This window comes from Sinocyclocheilus grahami, unplaced genomic scaffold, assembly GCF_001515645.1.
Source record: "Sinocyclocheilus grahami isolate Dianchi unplaced genomic scaffold, SAMN03320097.WGS_v1.1 scaffold32.1, whole genome shotgun sequence".
NCBI classification, from domain to species: domain Eukaryota; kingdom Metazoa; phylum Chordata; class Actinopteri; order Cypriniformes; family Cyprinidae; genus Sinocyclocheilus; species Sinocyclocheilus grahami.
In genome coordinates, this window is record NW_015505211.1 from 4,917,130 (window position 1) to 4,934,573 (window position 17,444).

Consider the following 17,444-nt stretch of genomic DNA (forward strand, 5'->3'; position numbering starts at 1 on the left):
GTTAGTTTTTATAAATTTTTATTTTAGTTATTTTAGTACGTCAAGTTAAAATAAATGAAAACGAGATATGTTGCTTTATATATCTATCTATCTATAACTATTTGAATCAGATGTTAATTATAACACTTGTTAACAACAGCTGTGAGGATTTTTTGAGAGGATTATATATATATATATATATATATATATATATATTTTTTTTTTTTTTTTTTTTTTTTATGTTTTTTTATATTTTTTTTTTTTTTTTTATACGTTTTTAAATGGTTTTAGTTTTATTTAGCTATAACACTACAAATACCTACACCTAATATATTACAATTTATTGCATCATTATACATGACAAATGCATGTTAGTTGTTCAAATCCACTTACGTGAATGAATCCTGTGTATTTCTTATCAATCTCCACCAGCTGTTGATCAGCTTTATTCCTCATTGTGGGTTCCGAGTCGGTTCCCATGGCAATAAGATACGGAACGCACTGATGGAGGAGGAGGAAACAGACAAGTTAAACTAAAGGCTCTTTCAGACCAACTTTAGGAGAGTTTGTGCAGTGGATACGTACCTGTACGGGATGAATGAGGCCTTGGCTGAGCGTCAGGGCGATTACATTGAGAGCAAAGTGCCGTACGCTGGATTGCGTGTGGAAAAAGCACTCTAGCACTTGCTTGAGGTAGAGCTGCATGATAGAACTGCTCATGCCAGATGAGATGTCACCCATCTCCTTCAGGTCCTCCTGCTTAGACATCTTCTTCCCTGAAAAGACCAATGACAAAGAATGAGAATAAAAACAGCTAACTGGATAGCTTCTTACCAAGTGAGAGCTGCATTGGGGACAGACAAGAACATCCTTTATAAATGACACTCACACTCCCTGTCGGCTTCCTGCATGCGCGAGTCTTCCTCCTGCAGGTATGTCTGCAGGTTCTTTAGCACCTGGATCTTCAGATTCACTGATGTTTTCCTGTCAGCCAGGAGGCAGTTGTAGAGGTTTTTCACATCTGAAGCAAACATTAGCCCTGGGTGCTGGATGAACAGGAAGCCTGGAGAACCAACAGATCATGGTTTTGTTCACTGTGAGCACAGTGAAAAGGTACAAACAAGAAATTCAGTGATTATGGAGCGCAAATATTTACCTAGACCAATGATGGCCTTGGTCTGCACCTCTTCATCCTCATTTTTAGTGAAATACAACAGCAGCTCCAGCACTTTGTCCTTTATGACCACCTGAAAGAGAAGACAACCATTAACCAGACAGGTAAAGGAGTGAATCTTACGAAAACATTTTCAGGTTACATTTGATCAAGAAAATGAAACATATTATAGGCCCATTAAAATATTTTCATACTGTGACATCATATTATGACATTATGCTTAATTCAAGCATATTTTCTTCAAAATTCTCATTCTCCTAATGTGACAAACGTTAACAGCAGATAAACAAATATAAATAAATAAATAATAACACTGCTGTAATATATATATATATATTACTTAAATATTTTTAAATGAAATTATTTAAATGAATGAATAAATAAATTTGACTACTTAGTCCCACTGATCGATTACAAATAGATGTCTAATTGTATTAGTGCACAATATATTTCTTGTGATATAAGATTAATAATACATTAATTCAGAATATAAATGTAATTATCATATATATTTCAATTAATACAATAAGTGAATATATTGATTGTGGGAATTCATAAGACCTGTTCTTGAATATAATAAATTTATGTATTTGGGGATAAAGAAAACTCTTGACAAAATTTGTGAGATTAATAAAATTACAAAAACATACTGTGATCTAAAAATAAATAAATAAAATTATTATAGTCCATAATAGTACATTTATTAATGCTTTCACATTTCTCCTGGGATTCAAGACTTTTAAAATCCAGAAATCATGACTGAGGATCTCACCTTATTACTGCCTTTGAACTCCTCTTGGTCAAAGTCGAAGTGTCGGCACAGGGCACCCACAGTGAAGAGTGAACGCAGCAGAGCAGGTTTATTAGAGACCAGTACAGTGCAGTTTGAGTCTTCCTGATGCTGCAACTTCAGCTTGCTTAGTGCTCCTTTACATGAAAGAAGAAGAATTTTAGAGTGATTAACACTCTCAGGATTACAGAAGAACAAAAGAATCCTGACAGGTGTTGAAATGTACTCACCATAGTATCGGTTGAAACAAGACCACACAAACTTGTAGTTATGGGTGACCTTATTGACGACCGCACCGAGACAACTCACGCAATGCTGCACAACCTGCAGGAAACAAGGCAGATGGCACCATGAAGCTATTCATGTACAAACCGCTGGACATTAGAGTTACTGACACTTGCTCTTCAACTGACCGTCATGCCGTATTTGATGATGAGTTTCATCAGGTCTTCTTCGATGGTGGTGAGGAAATTTTCACTCGGATGTTCCATCAAAGGAACAACAAGCTCCAGGATTTTAGCCACATTACAGATCACCATAAAATCACTCTGAGTCTGTAGGGACACAATAAGCACAAGAAGTGCCCTCACTCTCTGGCCTCTAGATGGCAGCACAACACCATTTATTGCGATATATCAGGGGACACCAAACTCAGTCCTGGAGGGCCAGTGTCCTGCTCCAACTTGCCTGAACACACCTGCCTGGAAGTTTCAAGTATATATAGTAAGAAACTGATTAGCTTGTTCAGGTGTGTTTGATTAGGGTTGGAGGTAAACTCTTGCAGGTCGACCGAGTTTGGTGACCCCTGCAATACATCCTAAGTTTCCCGACAGCATACTCACATTACACTTTGTAGTCAGATACGGCTGCATAGTCATGGTATGTTTCACCATCAGCTGGGGTCGGATCTTGCTAAACAGGTACAGCGTAGTGATACAAGCCACTAGGCAATTGGACGTCAAGCCCTTATTATCACAGTCTGCAAAACAAAAAAGAACTCATCAAAAGTTCAACCAAGGTAAATCTTTTGCTTCATAATTTAATACCGCTCATACCAGCGAGAGACTCCTCGTATTTCAGAATATGGTCCACGAGACTGTCCACCAGCTGAGCACAAGCCTTCCTGGCCGGTTTGTACGAGGCATCCTCTTCTGACTTTAACAGCTGTGACAACATCGATTACATCAGTGCTTAGGTTTTATATATATATTATTTTTTTTACCTGACCAAAAAAAAAAATGTATTCCAGTTCACACTTTTTCTGGAGTAACCTGGGGCTAATGCTATGTTCAATTCAACTCAGAAAGTCAGAATTTACTTCCTATTTTGGAAAAGTGCAACAGAATGGATTTGAATGAGTATTTTGCTCTTCTGTCACCCCTTTTGGGGTTCAAACTTGCAACCTTTCAAGGTACTATCCCAGATCTCCTTGAAACCCTAAATGCACAACTAAGCATTGGAAAAGCAAATCAAAATTGTCCTTGAACCATAGATGGGCAACTTACATTCTGAAGGAGCTGCTCGAACCAGTCGTAACCGGAATCTCTGCATGCAGCGACCTGAGAGACAATGATTCACGTCAGAGAGACATAATGTGATCTTAAACGTGTATTATAGCACATGTCTTGGGGTCAGATTTTTGCCCACTCTGCAGATCCTTACCACGTCTGTGATGTTGAGAATCTTGCGAGTCATGGCCTGTTTATCATGATTAGGTGTAGGGGTGAACCAGAGCTTCTGAAATGTCTCATTTACCAATTTCTGAATAAGAGATGGCAAAAAGAAACTGGTTATAAGAGGGCTGCACAATAATACATTTTTTAAAAACTAAATAAAAATTCTCCCTAGTATAAAAAAATAGGTGTCTAAATTAATCTCTAATAATATAAAAAAAATACATAAAATATATATTTTTTGCATTATTAGAAATGAATTAAGACCCCTAAATAAGATTTTTTTTAAAATAAGACCAATAGTATATAAAGTAAATTAGCTGAAACATTTTTTCGTTTTGATATTTTAATAATTGCTTTCCCAACAAAACACAGAATACACAACTTTTACATAAATATAAAGTACATGGATCAATACAGATTGTAAGAGAAAAACACAACTAACCTTGATGCCTTCTTCGTCATTGACCCTCCTGATCATCTTTACACACATCTCTGTGATCTTGTTGAAGGTGGGCTGCTCCAGACAGATGTCCCGTAGGATTTTAATAACCCTCTTCCTCACACTGATGCCTGTGTCCTGCAGAAAACATTTACCAACACAAATCAGCCTACACAATGAATTCAAAAGAATCAGTTTTCACTGCTAACTGGAAAAAAAGCATGTATTAAATTTACAATATAATTTACAACTGCAAGTAATAAGCTACAGGTGGCCAATCATCATCACTACATAAACCCAGACGGAGTGATCAGCAAGTGTTTTATTTCATGGGTTTTGCCAAATACATAAACAAACAAACAAACAGGTAGACATGGAATATTGATTTGGATACGTTGTTCTTTAAAAAGGGAGAAATAAAAAAACATTTATGGTAACAATTTTGTAACCATTGTAACAATTTTGTTTTTGTTTTATTGTAAAATTAATCTTGGTGATTATTAATTATTTTGTAGTATATCAGGAAAAATAAATATTGATTAATTGAATTATTTTATTACATGAGAACAAAGAAACTGCTGACTGCTACTAGTGACATCAAGCAAGCAATTAAGGAAATCTGTTAAAGACAAGGGTCAAATATATTTCTTTGCAGTTATAATACAAAAAATATTTGACTGCAAAATTCTACAATTCATATATGCAAAAAAAAAGCACAAACCAGGATGCGCTCGATCAGCATGTCGTAATACTGTTCAGTTAGCTGTGGTCGACTCAGTACGAAGCGCCCCAGCAGCTCTACCGCAGCTTCTCTCACGCTGGTGGAATTATCCATCAGTCGGCCATGAACTCCCCGCTGCATGTCCGACTAAACCAAAAAAGCAAATGAGAATTAAAAATATGCAGATGAGAACATTAACAAGCTTTGTTTTTTTGAAAACTGCACTCACCCGTGCCAGAATACTTGGATCCACCGCAACCACTTCAGAAAGACATTTCATCGCTTTAGTTCTCACTGCGATGGCACTTTCACCGAGAACTCTCAGTATCTACAGACACAAATGGGGAGATGTATTATTGATATGCAAATACAAACAAAAATGCTGAGAGATGTGATGACCTCTAACCTGTGTGAGATAAATATCAAAGCTCTGTGCAAACGGCCTCATGGAGGCCAGATATCGCACAATAAGACACGAGTCCTCATAGTCGACAGTATCCGAGTTTATTCTGTGAGAAAACACACAGCAGGTGTCAAAACGCTTCTAAACATATCACATTTTCTTTTTTTGGGTAAACTATCCCTTTAACAAAGTTGTTTTGGCAAAAATCGCTGCTGTTTCTACCTCAGTGAGCTGAATTTCGATGCTGAGGTCTTGATAACAGACCGGAGGAACTTCTTGCGCGCTTCAGCTTTCTGCAAGATCTCACTAGTGGTCTCGACGTCCCTGGCATGGTGCGGCCCATCGGACGAGTCGTCGTCCCTCTGACTTTGCGATTTCATGGCTTTCTCCGTCTCAGTGCTGGTGTCCCTGAACCACTGCGCGATGTAGAACTTCCGTGCAAACTTTTGGAAATGAAGACATCACAACAACATTAAAACCACAAGAGATTCTTAGGGCTTTTTTTCTCATCACAATAATATGTCTGAATTTTCTCACCAATAGCGACGGGTCAGTCTCTACGTTCTCGTCCATGTAACCCAGCAGAGCCTTCTGCAGCAGCTGAATCTCATCACCGCATGAGCTCTGTAAAACACAAAATAGCACGAGTTTCTTTCAGACCAGGAGGGATTCATACATGCGATGACACAGATGGGCGGACTCTGCCATTTACCTCTCCGAGGATGCGGTTGATTGAACGCTGGTCCATTTTGCTGGTGACGGCATCTTTGCGAAGACGTGCAGCCACTGTGCCCAGATAATCCAAAGAGGCCACTCTCAAAGCCATCTCTGTCTGCTTATTACTGAACTGGTGAACCTACAAAGAGAAACCAGAGCGTTGGGTGAGTTTTCAAGTGATGTAACGGGGCACATTCTACCTGTGAAATATCAATCTGAAACTCACCAGCAGCCTTCCCAGAAGGCTCAGCAGCAGTTCTGCAGCTGGCCAATCAGGTTTATTCACTGTGGACAGTAGATCCCGAACAAAGTTCTCAAACAGTGGCCTGTAGTCATCCTCACCTTGCTTACTACCACACCTAAAATTAAAAAATAAATAAACGCAAGTGTACGTTAATTTCCAAGAATGACAAGATTTTTTCTTGAAAAAATGAAATGTAGCAGTTATCTAAAAGCATATACAGAGCATCTGCTGCTCATTCCTTTGCAGTAATATTATTCAGTACCGTCCCTGTCAAATAAATAAATGCCCCTCCCTCAGAAGAATTTACAAATAAATGAAAACATTTATAGACAAAGTACAAAAATAGGTAAGTAAAACTACAACGATAATTTAGCAATGCAGGTGTTGTTTGTCCTGAGATGGCATGGTTAAGCCCTCTTGAAAAGCATCAGATGAGAGTAAACAGGTGTTTCCTGAGACAGTGTACACGCTCAGCTTAAAGACATGGTATGTAGATGAAAAGACATGCATTACTGATCCCAGAACACCCCTGCTTAAATATAAATGACTTAAAAGTAAATTTTTCCCCCAATATAAATGGGTTGAATTGTGTGGGTGGAATAATGTCAGGGGCTTTTCTTACTTTTTGAGGAAAACAGAGAGGAAGTTTTGTGCTGTTCTCATTGCAGTCTCATATGAGTTTGTGATTAATACATCCTGATCAACCTGAAAAAAAAAGAAGAAGAACTTTATAAAGTAAGCCTAAAAGGCATAAAGAAAAAAATCGAACATTCTTGGAAAGCACTTTTTTTTACAGAAGAGACTCACAATCACTTGTAGTAATGTGACAGTCATTTCAGCATGTAGCTATTAGCTAAGAATACAAACAAAAAACTAAAACATGCCAAAAAAGGCTTTAAACAGGGTCTTCTTGCTATTTTACCTTTAAGCCCTCTGTCAATATAAAATGACAACAAGGAATATGTAAATGACCTCAAAGGCTTAGAGTCAGTAAGACTTTTTTATTTAAAGAAATTAATTGTATTCAGCAAGGATGCATGAAATTGATCAAAAATGACAACGCTGGCTCATAATGCACCAAATCAGCATATCAGAATGATTTCTTAAGGATCATGTGACACTGAACACTGGAGTAATTGCTGAAAATTCAGCTTTTGCAATTGCATCAGAAGAATAAATTACATTTTAAAACCGAAAATACCTATTTTAAATTGTAATAAAATTTCATAATATTGCTGTTTTACTGAATTTTGTATCAAATAAATGCAGCCTTGGTGAGCATAAGAGATTTCAAAACATTAAAAAAGTCTTACTGACCCCAAACTTAGTTTTTTTCCCCCAGGAAGGTTTTGGGTGGAGAGTTCACTTCAGTGAACATCAAGGGTATGTCTGATCATAACAGCAAGGAAAATCCTTTTCCAATACATCTGAAGATTCAATTTACCTTTCTGTCATTATAATCATCTGAGTCCTTAGCTGAAGGTAGATGGACCACACACTGAATGAGCTGCAGAACCAGCGCCGTCACCATCTGAATGTACATGGGCTCGCCATCCATGTCACTGCTGTTCAGTCTGAACACACAATATAGTCAATGCATATGCTCAAAAAGTGCCCTTGTCAGCTGGTAGAATAGACTGCAGCATATACCTGAAATTTCTTAAGTTTCTCTTGCTGGTTGGCAGTCTGGCAAGAGAGGTGAAGATCTCCTCCAGAATCAGCTGTCTGTGCTTCTCATATCTAGAGAAAACCTAGAAATTGCACAACACAGCAGTGTTAGCTGCAGTTAGTACAGCAAAGTTTAGTGTAAAGAAAGCTAACCGCACTGGTACTTACAGCCGTCACTAGTTTAATAGCACAAAGCTGCAGCTCACTCACATTCTCAACAAAGAATGGAGTGATACCTAGAGACGAGACCTGTAGAGAGAGATACACAAGTGCGGATTTAATAATTTTGCTAATGGAAATGAAACCTTACTACATCTACATTCTAAATTAATGTTTCTGGCCTTATTCTGCTTGATTCATTGGTATATGAAATGTTTGTCTACACAATATTTTGCCAAAATGTAATAACGGCTGACTGCAGCAAAGTACAAGAGAATTTTATTTCGAAGCAGGAGCAGTCAGAGATCAGACTCTCACCTGAAGGATGGTCGTGTCAGTCAACAGCTGAATCTCCAAGAGTTCAGACAGGTTACTGATAATGTCACAAACTTTGTTGTAGAGCATGACAGCAACTCTCTGCTTGTGCGTTGAGCACTTTGCTCGCTTGGCTTTTGAGCTTAGCGTTCCACCTGAAACGGATCAAGAATAGACATAATTTGGACAGTTGTTGTGATGACCAGGCATTTTGTTCAGGACAAAAAAAAATAAAAAATGATGTAAAAATCTGTTTTTAACCCATTCAACATGACTATACAACAACAATGCTATCATTATTATCAAAAATAATATTTTTATTTAAATTATAAAAAATGAAATAAAAAAATACTACTATAGCAGTAATACTATTGTGCAGTAAAATTAAAATGAGTATTTATTAATAATAATAATTTTATACAACAACATTAAAATGAAAATACTAATATTAGTGTCATTGCTTTCATGTGGTGCTTGGTGAATGCTAATTTTGAACTGAGGTGTTAAGGGTGTTTTCCACAAAGCCGCTAGATGATGCCACTCGCTTGTGCAGTGCAGTCAGAAATTACGGCATACATGCATGAAATACATTAACATTAATATGTCTGCTAAATGATTAAATGTAAATGTAAATACATGCATTTTAAATGTATTTGAAAATGCAGCATTTTCCCCTAAAATTTACTCAATTCATGCGGGTCATACTTCAGGATGAAAAATAAAGAAATCTGTATAATTATGGAAAAATTACATCCTTGGATGACATATACCCAACTTTGTCCTAACTAGTAAAGTTTCCAGTATCAAGCTGGAAGCAATTTCAGTCCAGAATGAAAGCAATATAATAACATTACAGCCAATCAGAAAATATTTGATAATAAGAGACCAATGAGATTTCACAGTCGGGATAAAAATATAAACCAAGCAACAGATGTCTTGTCGTACAAGCACTTTGTGGCCCTGCCTGGTGGGGACAAAAACTCAAGTTAGCATGGAATAGAAAGGATCTTGTAGGTTAGGACACGGTGTTAAGGTGCAGGACTGACCGCCATGAGGGTCCACCCTGTAGACGGGGTCGTACTGCGGGTACAGCGTGTTTTGTAGATGGAACTTGGCGTACTGCACGACCCTCTCGATAACATCCTCAATGTAAACAGCCTTCGGCATTCGTGCTGAGGTCATGATGTTAAGAGCCATCAGACAAGCATCAGCAGATTTGGTGACACGTTCCATGATGAGGTCACGCCACAAACGCTCCTCGTCATCCCTGTCGTTGTCCTGAAATCACAAGGACAGGGAACCTGTCAGTGAGAGTCAATGGCAGAGCCATTCCACCAATAGAAACTACAATGATGCTTACATGATTCATGAGGGTGGAGAGCTTCGCACCATCCTGAATGTTTTTTTCCAAAATACTCTGGACCTTCCCCATCTTATCAGATGGAATCTGAGGATAAAAGCAGTTAGTATTAAAAGATCAAGTATTTATGATGTGTCCTGTCTCTTGAGACTTGAGATCTCTCCTGTTGACAAAGGTGATCCTGTACCCACCTTATGCATGATGCCCAAAGCCTTTATTTTGGCTGATTCACTGTTTAACTCCGAGAGCTGGTGTTTTCCGAGGAGCAGCTCCTGAGGAATCTCGTCATCATCTGATTTCATTAAATCAATTACTGTCAAACTTGCAGAAGCATTCCAGTATGGCAGAATCTGAAATAATTTGAACCTTCAATGTCAAATGTAATAATTTATCCACATTTGTACATTTACCTAATGATGTCAAGTCCACATCTTCAAGGTTTTCAAGAATGTTGTCAACACTGGTGGAAAATCTCTTGAACGTGGATGAGTCCATCATTTCTGTGGAGCACAAGTTGGATTACTAAAGATCTCAGCATTTCAGATCACTCAACGCTGATTACAATCTGCAAACATACCATCCTCAGTCAGTTTGGGCTCGTAGGCTTTCCTCTTTTTCTGCTTTTCCTTCTTCTTCAACTTTCTGGCGACTTGTTGTTGAAGGATGTCAAAGATCAGAGTTATTCGATTTCCACACTTCAACCCATTTGAGCAACAAAACTTCCAAAACTGACAACATAACAAATGCTAACATGTACAAGTGGTCACTTACGATCACTCAGGCTGGGAGGGGGTGAATCTTCATCCGAGTCCACAGGACTTCGTTCTCTGTATTGACTGCCTGAACTTCTCCGGCTGTCGTAGTGACCTCCACTTCGTCGATGATCTCCAGAACCCCTCCGGTCCTTTTCTTCATATTCCCATGCTTTGTTTCGGTCCTTTTTCAAACGCTTTGGGGGCACTAAAAGCCAGGAAGACAAAAATTTTTAATGGAAAAGCAACTTAAATCTATCTCAACTAAGAAATAAAGCAGAGGAGACATTATAATTCAGAAGAAATATTGGAGACAGCCAGAAAAAACTACATTACTAACAAATTAGGTTTTCATGCAAACATGGGTTTGATTATTCATCACGATCAGTTTGAATTTGGACTAGTGTAAAAATTGTCTTTGAAGCCATTAGAAAGGTGAAGGTTTAAAGTGAACAACAATACAGTTTGTATTTAATTCAAAATGGATGTGAACTAACTGCATTCTGTAGGACTATTTTACCAATAGTTTATTAGTAACAACAACTAAACCAAAGCATTGCTTTCCATTTAAATTTTTGTACTAACATTGATGATGAAACCCTGATTTGGATCAAGCAGGTACATTAAGTGTGAAAACAACATTAGATTCAGTATATTTACTTACGTTCTACAGAGCTACTGTCATCATCTGAGCTGACTTCAGCATACTTGGGCATCTCATTAGTGGAGCTGCGTCTGCGTTTATTCATTTTCACCCTCTCACACAGTGGCATACGGGAAACCATCTCTGCCAGCACATGATGAGGAATTTCAGTTAACACTACAGAGAGGGCTACTCAAACTCTTCAAATGCACATTCAGACAATCTGTCAATTCGGTGTACAATGAACTAAAAAAAACTCACTGGTCATAAAATTTCGAGAAAACAGGGGTCACAAGGACTTACCTCCAAACGATTTTCCATAAGACGACTTGCTCTTGCTTGACTTGCTGCGCGAATTACTGATCAACTTCTGGACCTCATCAATGGAAAGTTTCTTCAGAACAACAACAGGTTTGGCGCCCTTATTGAGGTCCTCCACCAGGTCCAGTTTTTCTAATTTCACAAGTGGCTCTCGTCGCATTTCTTGCATGACGTTACCGTCTTTGTCCCGTTTCAACTTGGGAATGACGAAGTTCTTTAATGCACTCGATTTGCCCCCCAGTAGGTAGTTGGGAAATTCTGACGTTTTACTGTCCGAGGACGGAGGCTTGTGTCCATCAAGTCGCTTCTTGTCTCCACTCCGTTTCTCGTCTTTGTTGTTGGAAGTTTTGTGGACTGACCGTTCAGGTTTTGTTTTGGATTCTGCTCCACTACGAGGTTCCTGCTTCAACCGAGGACTGTTAGGACGGGAGCGCTGCTCAGGAGACCGCTTGTCCCGGGACTCTGTTGATTCTGTGTGGCGTTTCTTTTCTTGGTCTCGATCCCTGTCCCGATCTTTATCCCGGACCCTCTCCCGTTCCTTGTCCTGATTTTTCTCTCGTTCCCTGTCCCGATCTTTTACCCGCTCCTTGTCCTGATCTTTCTCCCGCACCTTGTCCCGATCTTTCTCCCGCTCCTTGTCCCGATTTTTAACCCGCTCTTTATCTCGATCTTTCTCCCGCACCTTGTCTTGATCTTTCTCCCGCACAGTGTCCCGATCTTTCTCCCGCACCTTGTCCCGATCTTTCTCCCGCACCTTGTCCCGATCTTTCTCCTGCTCCTTGTCCCGCACCTTGTCTCGATCTTTCTCTCGCTCCTTGTCCTGATTTTCCCCTTCCTTTCCTGGTTCCTGATCCCGATCTATGTCCCTGTTGTGCTCTACCCGGCTGGACTTAGATATGTCTGGTCGTCGGACTTTAGAACCTTCACTGTCCCGATCTTTTTGCCTCTCCTCTTTTCTCTCTCGAGTTGACTCCGACCATCCTTCCTGTTTTCTGGAAGTTTCATGACCTTTTCCCTCAGGCCTCACTTTGTCAGACTTACCGTCATGTCTGTGCTTGGAGAGATCCGATCTTTTTTCCGAACTCACTTTGTTGGAGATCTCCCTGCGGTTCTCGTGCTTGTGTTTGGGAGTCTCTGGTCGTCCATCTGAAGCAGTTTTCTGTGGCGTAGTTTCCACCCGTTGCTTGATGACTTCTGGACGACCATCTACTGTCCTAAGCACCTCTCCATCTGTCTTTGATTTGAGCCGCAAGACCCCGGTGGATTCAGAACCATCTTCTGGCCAGCGCTGGGCCTCTGTTGCAGGGACAGGACAGGAGTCCACTGGCCCTTCCACCCTCCCTGCCTGTTGCAGGTCTATACTGACCATCAAGGCCGGCCGACTGGCTCCGTTACTAGCGGCACAAGCCTCTTGAGGTACCAGTTTGTTCCCAGCATTGCATCCGCCACCCACGCCAGGTGTTCCAGAAGAGCCAGCGGTGCCCGCAGCTCCTGGTTCCTGAGGGTACGAATCCTGCTTTCTCTTCTTCAGAGGTTTGTCTGCAGAATTAGAATCACACAGGTAAGAAGTATTTAACACATGTACATTTTCATCAACAAATATGAATGGAGCTTGCAAAACTCTCTGGCTCGATGCTAGGGTTTTCTGTGGCTGCCAGGGCACTGCTGTGTGGTTGTTAAGGTGTTCTAAGTTGTTAGCATGTTACTATGTGGTCGCTAGAAGGTTCTGGGTGGTTAGCAGGGTGCTTTTGTTTTTGTAGTTGCTAAGGAAAGGTATTATAACATTACTATGTGGTTGTTAGAATGTGCTAGTTTGTTGCCAGGGTGCTGCTATGTGGTTTTCAGGGGGTTCTGATTGGTTGTAAGCATGTTACTCTGTGGTTTCTTGGGCACTGGCACGTGGTTAAGCTGTTACTATACAGTTGCTAGGATGTTCTAGGTGGTTACCAGGGTGCTGTTTGTTGATTGCTAAGGTAATCTCATTGGCAGTAAGCAATTTACCCTTTGGTTGTCAAGATGTTCTGGGTAGATGCCAGGATCCTGATATATGGTTTTTAAGGTGTTGAATTGTTGTACAAGCTGAATTGTCGTTAGTGGTTGCTAGGATGTTCAGGATGTTTGCCAGGGTGTTGCTTAGCAGTTGCCAAGGAAGGTCTTACTAGAAAATTCAGGGTTGCTTCCAGGATGCTGCTATGTGGTTCTTAAGGTATTCTGAATGGTTGTTAGAAAGTTACTACATGGTTGTGGATGGTTGTCAGGATATTGCTTTGTGGTTGCCAAGTTTTTCTGATTGGTTTCTAGCATGCTACTACATGGTTGCTAGGATGTTCTTGGGTGATTGCCAGGGTCCTGCTTTGCAATTGGTAAGGTAAGGTGTTACTATACAGTATTACAATGTGGCTGCTAAGATGTTCTGGGTGGGTGCCAGGGAACTGCTTTGCAGTTGCTAAGGTAAGGTGTTATTATGATACTATGCATTGCTAGGATGTTCAGGGTGGGCACCAGGATTCTACTATGTTTTTTTTTAGTTGTTCTGAATTGTTTTTAAGTGGTTGCTAGGGTGTTGCTTTCCAGTTACCAAGGAAGTTAAGGGTGGTTGTCAGGATGCTACTGTGTGGTTCTTGAAGTATTCTGAATGGTTGCTCTAACAACAGTTAAAACGTGGTTGTAGATGTTGCTAGGACATTGCTTTGTGATTGCTAAGTTGTTCTGATTGGTTTCTAGGATGTTACTATGTGTTTGCTAGGATGTTCTTGGGTAGTTGCCAGGGTCCTGCTTTGCAATTGGTAAGGCAAGTTGTTACTATATTATGATGTGGTTGCTTGAATGTTCTGAGTGGGTGCCAGGGCATTGCTAGCAGTTGTAGTTATGAGCGTTGCTAGCATGTTAACCTTTATAGGCACCAGTAATAAAAGCTGTCATTCAGATTACTAGATAATCGATTAAAAGCATGCACATCAAGTGACAACTAGAAAATAAACACAACCTTTATCTTGAACTTCCTTAGAGCAGCGTTCTCGTTCTATAGCGGATTCCCTCTCAATCCTTTCGATCTCAGCAAGAGCATCCAGCTCTGCCTCGTCGTAGGGGGTTCCACTAACTACCCCGGGTTGCTTGGCTGCAAGTACCCCAGTGTTCTGTAGTACAGGAACCTGCTGGTAGGCCGACTGCTCACCCGATAGACACTGACCTGTGGAGAGCCGTTCCTGGGGGTTCCGGTGATATGGTAAGCTATTGCACGATAGTTCATTCTCAGCCTCTGAGCCATGCTCTACCACCGATAATGGCTCAGCTGACTGCTCAGTCTCAGAAGACTTCACTCGAGACAACTTTATTGTTAGCTTTGTGGAGTCTTTAGTGGGTGAGCTGACAATGTCATACATGGCACCTTTACCCCCCTCCTCTTTCATTAATTTTTTCTGTTTCTTTTTCCGTTCAGGTGAGTCCAACAGGAGGTCAGGAGCAGCATCTCTTGGGGAGGTGTAGGGTGGAGGAGACTGAAGAATCAAGGGCGGCCGAGATCCAACTGAAATTTAACCAACATAAAGTTGAAAAATCATACTTCTGTGTAAATCAGCAATATGACAACATAATAAGCTTTTGGAATGAACCAGTTTGTCAGAGTTTGGTTGGTTTAATTTCTGCATCTTTGCATATCCGCATTCTGTCTGTCTGTCTGAGACAATATTCTCAAATTTAAAAAGTAGAGGCTTGGACCCAGAAACAGTATTCCTTACATCACAACTTAACAAGAGGAGAGTATTATTTCTCACAGCTGCTTGTCTCTGAATATATTTTCTTGGGAGAACAGCAAGCATACTCATACTATACAGACAAGTACAAGCATGTGTGTAAAGGATGTATGTTCAAAGTGACAATAACACAAATTAAACAGTGAATCTGGCAATGTCTCACCCTGCATTGCTACCTACTTACAGTGGTACACTGTGGTAAGCACTGTGGTACTCACGGGTGAGACTGCTGCAAACGTACCCAAAGTACAATGTGAAAAGAGACCAGTAGGAGTTAAAGTAGGGACCTAAAAGCATACCCATCTAAAAATGGTATAGGTACAAAAATGGAGGTTCAATCTACCTTTCGGAGTCCCTTCACTTCCAGCAGGGGAGCAGACGGAGCGTACAGGAAAGGAGGCGTTTCTCAAAGCGGGGTCACTCTCCTGTGAAAACACAGGTTGAAAAATGTGCTGTTAATACAGATCCAGGCACAATCGAATGAAGGAAAAATAATTTGGAGGCAGAAATATATGTCGGGTTATAAAAACTTCTGTTGGCAAACACTCACATCATTTCCAAGTCTCTGGACAATGCTGATGTACTCATCGTTGGAGCAATGCCTCGCATTATGGTTGGAGTTACCCGACACTTGACAGGAGACCTTGTTGTCATGGATGTTTCTCATACCACCAGGAACTATTGGACTGGATACGGATACTGCAATACAAAAAAAACTTATGCACCGATTTATTTTTATTTGGCATAATCTGCATTGATTAATTTTTCACAATAAGAACAAGAACATGCATTAAGAAATTGAATACACATTTCAGTTTTTGATTTTAACAGCCAGGGATGGTTTCACATATCATTCAGAAAGGGACGTGGATAAAAGAAGATTCACTAAGAACAAATCTTATTAAAACCACTTTTCCTTGAGCCTTGAGGTGTTTTAAGACTACAGATAATGAAAATGGTGACAATCCTCTTGAGGTTCTCTTTAGAGAGGAGACTGGAGACTCACCTTGCTGAATCTGTTGGTGCTGAGGGTAGCTGGGTGGGTGGCTGTACTGCATGTAGCCTGCGGGGCTCTGTGGCGCATATGGGCTGGGCACTGGGCTGTTCTGCTGGGGGATGTACCTGGTACCAGAACCTGCCTGAGGTTGAACATATCGGCTGTCGAGTAAGAGCAGAACTGGTCAGTAAACAGACTGGAAATGGAACCAGGTTTTTATTGCATATTTTAATTCCTTTAATCACACTAGATGGGAGTTAAAATGGTATGCTGTTTGCCACTTACCTATCTAACCCAAATAAAAAGGAAACTGAAACAGTACCTGGGAGGGCTCGGAGTTATAGTGGTTTGCTGGTAGTTTGACGCCGGACTTCCATGCATTGAATTCTGAGGCATCTTGTATGGTGGTATCATTGGCTGTTGCATTAAACCTTCAAAGCATAAAACAAAGACCATCAACAAACCATGGGTTTAAAATGTTGACTTCATGGGGCAAATTACATGGCAATTCAAGCTCACATTTGTCATGCTATCTGACTAGAACTCCAATGAGTTAGATTAAACTCAGTCACCAATAAATTAATTTTGTGACCCAAATGCAAATTTAACACTTACAATACTTTCATATATACACTACAGTTTAAAAGTTTGCAGGTCAGTAATAATTTAAAGTTAATAATTTTTTTTCCAGCAAGGATGCATCAAAGAATCAAGGATTGATCAAAACTGACTGCAAAGATGTATGTTCTTTTGAACTTTATATTCATCATAGCATCTGGAATAAAATGCATCATATTTTCCATAAAAATATTAAGCAGAACATCTGTTTTGAACTGTGTTTGATGAAATAAATGCAAGCCTTAGTGAGCGTAAGAGACTTATTTCAGAAAAAAACTTGCCGATCCCAAACTTTTGAACAATAGTGCATGCCCAGAGCCAAAATGTAAAATGATTATATTATGGCAGTTTCATACATATAAAATTATAATTAATATTACCACTAATTAACACGAACTACAGTCTGGAAAATACAAAAAATGGGATTTCTAATCCAGGGAGCTCTAACAGAGATCACAGAATAAAAGCATGCCCAGACTAAACAGCTTTATTTCTGCAGTTTCTCCTTACCGCCCTGAACCCCATATCGGGTGGGCGTACTTTTCTCCCTGAAGACATTGGGGTTCCTGGACAGCACCGTCTGCAGCAGTAGAGGCACATCTCCTTCCGGGTCATCACTGCCCAAGTTGTCCTTCAGCTCTCTGCATGTAAAACCACAAAGATGGAATGAGATTCACAGATATTTTACATATAATGTATGATAAACACATTTGTTG

At 40.0% G+C, this 17,444-nt stretch overlaps 1 protein-coding gene across 6 annotated transcripts in view; it reads right to left on the reverse strand.

Annotated features, from left to right (window-relative positions):
• The window catches only part of LOC107578119 (NIPBL cohesin loading factor), a 28,948-nt gene that overhangs the window by 5,903 nt on the left and 5,601 nt on the right, over positions 1–17,444 (reverse strand). Inside the window, exons 4-42 of one of the 6 annotated variants that reach the window (XM_016264133.1) lie at positions 17,239–17,369; positions 16,433–16,541; positions 16,120–16,271; positions 15,664–15,812; positions 15,457–15,538; positions 14,348–14,887; positions 12,092–12,900; positions 11,344–11,971; positions 11,062–11,184; positions 10,417–10,605; positions 10,223–10,294; positions 10,056–10,145; positions 9,837–9,937; positions 9,646–9,732; positions 9,332–9,563; positions 8,289–8,440; positions 7,980–8,060; positions 7,794–7,894; positions 7,588–7,717; positions 6,766–6,848; positions 6,126–6,258; positions 5,895–6,038; positions 5,720–5,806; positions 5,405–5,625; positions 5,186–5,288; positions 5,009–5,107; positions 4,780–4,926; positions 4,062–4,196; positions 3,606–3,704; positions 3,449–3,502; positions 2,999–3,107; positions 2,786–2,922; positions 2,357–2,497; positions 2,174–2,267; positions 1,926–2,080; positions 1,136–1,226; positions 869–1,042; positions 565–755; positions 373–480 (exon numbers count right to left, since the gene is read on the reverse strand). In XM_016264133.1, coding sequence (XP_016119619.1) covers positions 373–480; positions 565–755; positions 869–1,042; positions 1,136–1,226; positions 1,926–2,080; positions 2,174–2,267; positions 2,357–2,497; positions 2,786–2,922; positions 2,999–3,107; positions 3,449–3,502; positions 3,606–3,704; positions 4,062–4,196; positions 4,780–4,926; positions 5,009–5,107; positions 5,186–5,288; positions 5,405–5,625; positions 5,720–5,806; positions 5,895–6,038; positions 6,126–6,258; positions 6,766–6,848; positions 7,588–7,717; positions 7,794–7,894; positions 7,980–8,060; positions 8,289–8,440; positions 9,332–9,563; positions 9,646–9,732; positions 9,837–9,937; positions 10,056–10,145; positions 10,223–10,294; positions 10,417–10,605; positions 11,062–11,184; positions 11,344–11,971; positions 12,092–12,900; positions 14,348–14,887; positions 15,457–15,538; positions 15,664–15,812; positions 16,120–16,271; positions 16,433–16,541; positions 17,239–17,369 — 6,463 coding nt within the window. Of the gene's footprint in view, positions 1–372; positions 481–564; positions 756–868; positions 1,043–1,135; positions 1,227–1,925; positions 2,081–2,173; positions 2,268–2,356; positions 2,498–2,785; positions 2,923–2,998; positions 3,108–3,448; positions 3,503–3,605; positions 3,705–4,061; positions 4,197–4,779; positions 4,927–5,008; positions 5,108–5,185; positions 5,289–5,404; positions 5,626–5,719; positions 5,807–5,894; positions 6,039–6,125; positions 6,259–6,765; positions 6,849–7,587; positions 7,718–7,793; positions 7,895–7,979; positions 8,061–8,288; positions 8,441–9,331; positions 9,564–9,645; positions 9,733–9,836; positions 9,938–10,055; positions 10,146–10,222; positions 10,295–10,416; positions 10,606–11,061; positions 11,185–11,343; positions 12,901–14,347; positions 14,888–15,456; positions 15,539–15,663; positions 15,813–16,119; positions 16,272–16,432; positions 16,542–17,238; positions 17,370–17,444 lie in introns of all 6 variants that reach the window. The other 5 variants (XM_016264123.1, XM_016264127.1, XM_016264116.1 and 2 more) reach the window with 5 other exon arrangements.